Below are 7,467 nucleotides of genomic sequence, written 5' to 3' on the forward strand. Positions count from 1 at the left end.
ACGTTCAGATTCACATAAGTTTCTCATAGGTTATAAGACATGATTTCCCACTAAGTATAATTATTGAGTCAAGAATTTGATTAGACAACTTTACATGAAGACATCACATTTCAATCTAACATAACTGATAGACACCCGTGAACAAGAAAAAATAGATATATATACAAGACAATTACTTGTTGACGTAATAATATATTTAAACAACTACTTGTTGAGACGATATCTTATTTAATAAGCCATTAGATTCCAATTCATCCGCTTTAGCGTCAGCTAGCACACACAATTTTTAAATAAAAGTGGTATTGATGATGGGTTATTGGTAATATCTAGAAACGAAGATCAATTGAACGTGGAAAAAATCAACAAATAGTAATATAATTCAATGTCATCCGTACTGAAAAATATCATCTACGGCTCATAAATTTATATTCTTCTGCTTTTCCTCACCATTCTGGTCATTGGAAAAATCATTCTTGAACGAGGGCTCCTCCCTCATTCTAGATTAAGCAGACCACATTGAACCCAAACATTGAAAATTTTCCTTTTTATATCTTCATACTAATTGGCTAGCACTAGATGCTATAGAATCATTTCATCATCTTGTGAATCACCATTTATAAATCCAAGCATCATCGTCAACTGTCTAAATTATCAAACTCCAAGAATGAATTGTTTACTGTAGATTGATACAAGATCAGCCTAACCTTTAGTTTCTCTTCTTCTTATGCTGCTTGCCCAATTTTGATCTCCTTTGCTTGAACAGATGTAGGTACAGTTTCAAGAACAATAATGGGTAGACAAGAAGCAGAACCTGAATAACAATATTAGAGAGGAAGTTAAGCATATATTGGCAGGACTACATCTAGAGTAATCTCACTTCAGGTAAACCAAAATAACCAAGTTCTTCTTAGAAAGATCTACTGAGGGTTTGGACATACCCTGATGAAATTGTAATAGCTGAAGGGGAGGTAAGCAAAAACATCTGCATAGAGGTTCTTCTTTACCATAAATGGAATTGCTTGGTACATGAGCCACACTGAACAAAATAAAACGTTGTGATAAGTCGCCTTGATGAAATAGAATATTAGTTTCTGTTCTGTGCATCACTCAACAGTAAATTATACAAGTAATTTTAAAATATTGGTAAGGAGAAGAGGGGATATTTGACTCATTGTGTAATAAAGCAAGGTGGTTCATTTTGCGTAAGTTAGGGTTGAGAAGGTTGAGTTTATGTACTAATGATTATATTGTGTGTAGAGGAATAAATTCTTGAAACTAAGGTTTTTGAAGCATCTGTTTGGTTTCTAGGCTCGTGTTTTGTAAAAATGTATGGCTTGAGAATATATTTGGAAGCTTGGGTTTATGTAGCCATACATAGCTCAGCTCCACAACTGACTATATAAACCCACATGGGAACTAAGCACTCTGCCACTTCCTTGGAGATATATCAAATTTTAGAAATCAAGATGAGTTAGATGTTGTGTACTCACTTTCACCAATTGTCACTCCAGTAGGATAGAGAACTATGAATGCAGTGTACCTAGACGAAACAAGAACACATATTTAAATATGGAAATTATTTTTTTCATTTTGAGTACATGTAGTTTTCTTTGGAAGAACATTCAGGAAGGGTACCTAAGATATGTAAGCCAAAATGGGCAAACTCCCAAGCAATTGAAAGCATGATGAGAATATCTGATAACCTGAATCCATTTCATCACAGTAAAAATCCAGAAACCCAATTGAATGAGGAAACCTATGAAACAATTACAATGTGAAGCAGAGATCTCCAGGTAAACCAATGGAAATAAGCAGCAAAGAGAGAAAAGGAAATAGTTAAGAAGTCGGCAAACTAGCAAAGTACAAAATGCAAGATCAGTTTCATTTTACTTTGAGATTGCCATTAACCTTTTTCTTTCTTCCTTTCTTCTTTCAGATATGGATAGGTTGGATCCAGAAGACTTAGATTTCACTTTTCATTTCTGATAAATAAGTCAACATTAGGGTTTCTTAAATGATCTCTTCCATTAAGGTTTAATTAATGTCTACTTTATCTAGATTTTAGTAGAGGAAGGTCAAATCTCTGATATTTGTAGCAGATTACAATTATGTTTGCATGATTATTGCTCACTAGCTCAGCCCTACCAAACCACCTGTCTATAATTATAGACTAAATTGGTATTTGGCTACTTGTCTCTGACAAACAAAAAAGTCTAAAATCAAGCTCTAATTTTGTTCTCAGATATTTGTTTAAAAAATGTCTGCTTGTTCACTACCCAATTTTCTTTGTTAAGTAATCTAAAGAAAGAAATGAGCAGTAAGCCACAGATATCTAATTTTGAAAGGAAAAAGAAAAGAATTTACCTCAGATAAGCTCCAAGCCAGGAAAGTGATGAAAACAGAAGGCAACTGTTGAATCTGTCAATCAAAAAGAAAGAATTGTGAAGTACTTGTATTAGTTGTGATTCTTATGGCTGTTTATATTATTCAATTTGTAATAAGACTCTTTCAAATAGTTTGTTAGAGTAGTTAGTGGAGCACTGATGCTTATATATACCTATGTTTACTCTTCATTAATAGTACAATTGAGTACACAATATTTCCAATATTTCTTCTAGTTCTTTGGTTGTTAAATCATCAATTGACTCAAAATCTTAAATTAATAGGCGGAAGTAAATTTAATATTAGGGGCAGTTACAAATATAGCAATCAAGCTACAAAAGAATCTGCAAATACAACAAAATTTAGATACAACTCTTGGAGTTTATTAGTGATAGATTATATTGCTAATAGGAGTCAATCACCGATAGAGCCTATCATTAATAGATTTTGCTATATTTGCAATGTTGCTATACACTTAATTATTAACCATAAAAGTGCTACCCATTCCAATTACCCTTGATATGAACACTCCACTCCCCTCACTTGGGTTTGAACACGGGATCTCATGCTCTGAAACTATGTTAAATTATCAGTTGACCCAAAAACTTAAATTGATAAATGAAGGTAAACATCCAACATTATCAGCGCATATGAGGAAAACATCCAACAAGAAACTACACCTTTCTGGTAAAGAAAATGCAAGGAAATGAGAAAGACAGAGAACCTCATCAAGTTGACGAACAACTGCAACCACAAAATGCACCCTCCCACCCCACTGCATCAGAGGAAGCAGCACTCCAGTTGGTACCAGACCTGGAGTACGTTTAAAGGAAAAATCCCAACCCTTTATCATATTTGGATATCAAACAAAAGAATAACACCAAGGTTCCTTTAAATTACCAACAGCTCCATGAATGATTTCCAAGAATGCAGCAGCTTGCAGGAAACCTTCGAAGAGAAAGGAAAGCACAATAACTTCTCATATCCACAATCCAATTCAGCCGATATTTCCTATCAGAATTCTCAACTTTATCCTAGAACAAAACCGAAGGCAAAAAACTTACAAACAAGTTCTCCGGTTGAAGAGTAAGCCCCACTTGTAGATTTAGTGGCTGCAAAATTGCCCACAAGTCTATAAAGAGAAACCATCCTGATAACAAGAAACATAGTTCCATGCTGACCAAGAACAACAGGAAGATAAGCCCAGAAAATTGAAAGAGACAAAAGAAAAACACCATTACCAGCCCAAAGCTTGGAGGGAATTGTAAGTTAGAAGATAGAAATTTGATAGACGAGACATTGTGTTGTTGGCAGTTTGAACAGTAACCTACTTCTTGACTGTCAAATCGGAAATGGAAACAGAAAGTTTCTGTTTTGATGGGTTCTCTCAGGTTTTTCCCTTCGAGAAGGCAATTTGGGAATTGGGAAAAATCACATATAGGACAAGGGCAATAGGAAAATAGGATTGGAATTAACCTGGTCTTATTGTTTTCTTTGTTTTGAGTTTGACTCACTTTGGCCTTCGAGGTCAATAAATTGCCAACCATAGAACCTGTTTTTCCCAGCCAAGTAAATTGCGAACCCTTCTGTCTCCGCATTAGGGAAAAGGGCTAACGATAACAAAATTTAACTTCTTTTCCTTTGTAAAAATAGGAAATCAACATCTATTTGTAAAAATGACCAAATAAATTAAAAATAAAAAATAAAAGAATTTATAAAAGTTTAAACTAACCCAATTACATGCAAATGAATTGCAATTGACTTATAAAGAAATATTTGTAATTATACTGTAATTAAAAGAAACATCTAGAGACTATCGGTTGGTCATATTCTGAACACCACACCAATCTCTTCTCCAATCAAGTTGTCACCATTTTTCTCTCCGAAATCAACTCCACCAATAGTGGCGATACCTCCAACTTGAATTTTGTCTTCATCCCTTGCTTCGTCGAGGGAGTCCCTTTTCTTCCTCCAAGACTTCACCATTAGCTTCGACTTCGACTCCTTTTCTACCGGCTTCATTTATTGCTCCTTCTATCCCAACTTCAGAGCCACTAGTGATCATTTCAGTTCCATTCTTCTGTCCCAACTCCAACTCCTCCGACACAGGCTCCATCGTCGATCTCAACTCCTAACAATGATGTTGTCATGTATAGAACTGTTGTCTCTGAATCCATCATGGCAGCCATAATTTCCTCCACCTTACTACTTTAAATGCGATTGGTTCGTCTTCACTCTTCACTCTAAACTTTTCAAACTAATTTAAAAATCAAAATTCAAAAACATAAAATGAGTTGAAAAAAGATTAAGAAAATCAAAACAAACAAATAATGATAGTTGAAAAAAATGGTTTAGTTCTAATGTTGGAAGAAAAAATAACAATATGATTTGATGATTTAAAACATGAGAGATATTTTAGGAGAAAATAAAGATGTATGATAAAAAAAAATAGTTACAAGGGATTTGTAGTCATAAAAGGTCTTTTTAAAGTTTTTGGCAATATGAGATAATTATGTAACCTACAAATACATGTAATTAATCTCCAAACTACGCCAAACAAATACACTAAACTTAAAAACAAGTATAATACAATTCAAAATCAATTAACCAAACCATCTAAATTGCTTTTGAACTTACCCAAAATTCTGTAACAATATCTTTTCTTGTTCTAGATCCAAAATATAAGTTTAGAAAGTTAGGGTTAAACTGATAAAAACTTTATCTAAATAATTTTATTCACGAAGAAAGAAACCGATTTAGATTGGAGTATGAAAATCCCAATTAAAGATCGTCAATTGAAACTACTAACCAATTATGATGTGGTGTTGATGTCAATTATGGAGATCTCTTGAAAAGAAGAGAAACAACAAATATTCAACGATGGTACATCTTTCCTTGATTGAATATGTGAGGTAGGTTTAAGGCCCCAAGGCAAACTGGTTAATACCAATACTTTCCATATCCTTAGCCTACCATTTATGCATAAGTGAATTTGATTGATTAAGTCAAGCCTCCAGAGTAGACTTGTCGTCGATTGAGAACAAAAAATAAAATAGTAAAAAAATATGAATATTAAAAAAGACGTGTTCGAAGCAACAGAAACTTCAATAAATCAAAAGTCATGATCGTGGTTATTTTTATCCCACTTACCATTGAACAAAACAACCATAACAAGAAAGTGTTCAATACAGATGAAGAAAGCTAGGGCTACTTGTTCTATTATAATATTTTATATTTGAAACAAAATATCATAAATATAATGTTCAAAATAATTTAAAATCCGTGAATCTTGATTAAGATTAATAGAAAGTATAATAAGAATGACAAATCTCAATTAGGATAATTAATATATATTTTAAATTTCAAAACAAGATTTGAAAATGAGTTGATGTACAAGATTTGAAAATTCAAAATAAGTATTAAATCTAATTCGAAAATTCAAAACAACTATTAAATCGCGAGATTTATAGAAAATTATCCGGAAATGATGATCTTAGTTGACGTTGAAAGTGTTGGATATATAATTGAGCAATTAATTACAGTTTCAATAATAAAGATGTCGAATTAATCACATTGCAATTAAAAAGGACAATGAAGGTATTTTAGAATTTCATAAAATTGGATTCACGTGACATTGATGTATTTTGTTATAATTCAAAAGGATCCTATCTTTTGCTATTTTTTAAAATGATAGTATAATTACTGTTATATACCTGATTAAGAGGAAAATCATTTGGGATGCGGCCACAAATGGTTGAATACATGTGAGAAAATCTGTAAAAAAAAAGAAAAAAAAAAAAAAACAACGAATCTGTATCTAAAAGTAAATAAGAGAATGTAAATTTTTTAATTTACATCTTATAATTATCAAAAGATGTCATATTGTGGTGGCTTTCTTTGAATAATTACTTGTAAATTACATGGTTTCCTTCTTAGTTTTTAGCCGTGTGTGAAGAATTAAGAAATTTATTTTAAATAGAAAAATACTAAAAATATTTATAAATAATAGTAAAATGAGATGCCACACTTTATTTGCCATAGATTACAATCTGAATCTATCATGATATAGATAAATACAAATAGTAGTCTATCACGATCTATCGTAAAATTTTGTTATATTTATAAATATTTTGATTCATTTTCTTATATTTGAAAACGTTAGTGGGATTTTTTATTTAGTGAGTTATACCTTTACTATTCTAATCACAAAGAAACCATTTAAGCTTGTTGACTGGTCAAATGAGGAATTATTCCCATCCCCACTTTTCTCTCTCCATTAGGAATGTGGTTCAGAATCATGGACATGGACTCTTGTAAATAAGTAATCACTTAGACTCCATTACTTACAAAGGAATTACACATTAGATTAATTATAGGATGGGTATGTTGTTTGATTAGACTAATCAAGCATCAATTAAAATCAATTAAATCAAAGCATCAAAATGTGACATACTTCCATGGCACAAAAAGAGGTGTACACCATAAAACAATATCTTTTTTTTATTTCAGTCACTTCAGATTTATTATTATTGCCTCAGCTGACAGACATATAAACGTCGATCATATATGTACTCAATTTTATTGATACGAATTAACATGTTTTGATGTGACTATATCAACCGAATGCATTATTGAGTATTACAAGTGCTCTTTCTTACTTTTGTGTCGTGTCTAATCGATCTAAAATAGTTCTTTAGTCTCGGTGGCTAATTGAAAGATGAAGATGTTGAACTTTACTGTTTGCTTAGTGGTGGGTGAGCTAGGGCTCTGGTCAACCCAGCCTAGAGCTAGCAACATACCAAAGAAGTAGAATGGGTAAATGGATGTTATTTTATTTTCTCTTTAATGTTAAAAATTAACCCATAGCATCAATTATTTTGTTTCTTCTATATAATAATTGGCAGATACTTTCTTCTGAGAAGGGTGATAGATACTATTTGTTATTATTATCATTATTGTTTCTCTTTTGACAAACTATAGGATACATTTGGTTTTTTTTGGAGGCATCAAGTGTATCATACTGTTGAATATGCTCTTCCACTTATCAAAATTTTCTGAGATGGAAAATCATTCACTGTCCTACCT

General features: G+C 32.1%; 1 protein-coding gene across 1 annotated transcript; it reads right to left on the minus strand.

Annotated features, from left to right (window-relative positions):
- Nucleotides 1-320: 320 nt before the first annotated feature.
- On the minus strand, nucleotides 321-3,875 carry LOC120087868 (very-long-chain (3R)-3-hydroxyacyl-CoA dehydratase 2). Its single transcript, XM_039044836.1, has 9 exons — nucleotides 3,624-3,875; nucleotides 3,447-3,532; nucleotides 3,283-3,330; nucleotides 3,107-3,195; nucleotides 2,365-2,418; nucleotides 1,636-1,703; nucleotides 1,491-1,540; nucleotides 939-1,036; nucleotides 321-811 (listed from the first exon to the last, which is right to left on the minus strand). The coding sequence occupies exons 1-9, from the start codon at nucleotides 3,680-3,682 to the stop codon at nucleotides 707-709; spliced, it is 657 nt and encodes a 218-aa protein (XP_038900764.1). The 5' UTR covers nucleotides 3,683-3,875; the 3' UTR covers nucleotides 321-706.
- Between the last annotated feature and the right edge of the window lie 3,592 nt (nucleotides 3,876-7,467).

This window comes from Benincasa hispida, chromosome 10 (assembly GCF_009727055.1).
Source record: "Benincasa hispida cultivar B227 chromosome 10, ASM972705v1, whole genome shotgun sequence".
NCBI lineage: Eukaryota > Viridiplantae > Streptophyta > Magnoliopsida > Cucurbitales > Cucurbitaceae > Benincasa > Benincasa hispida.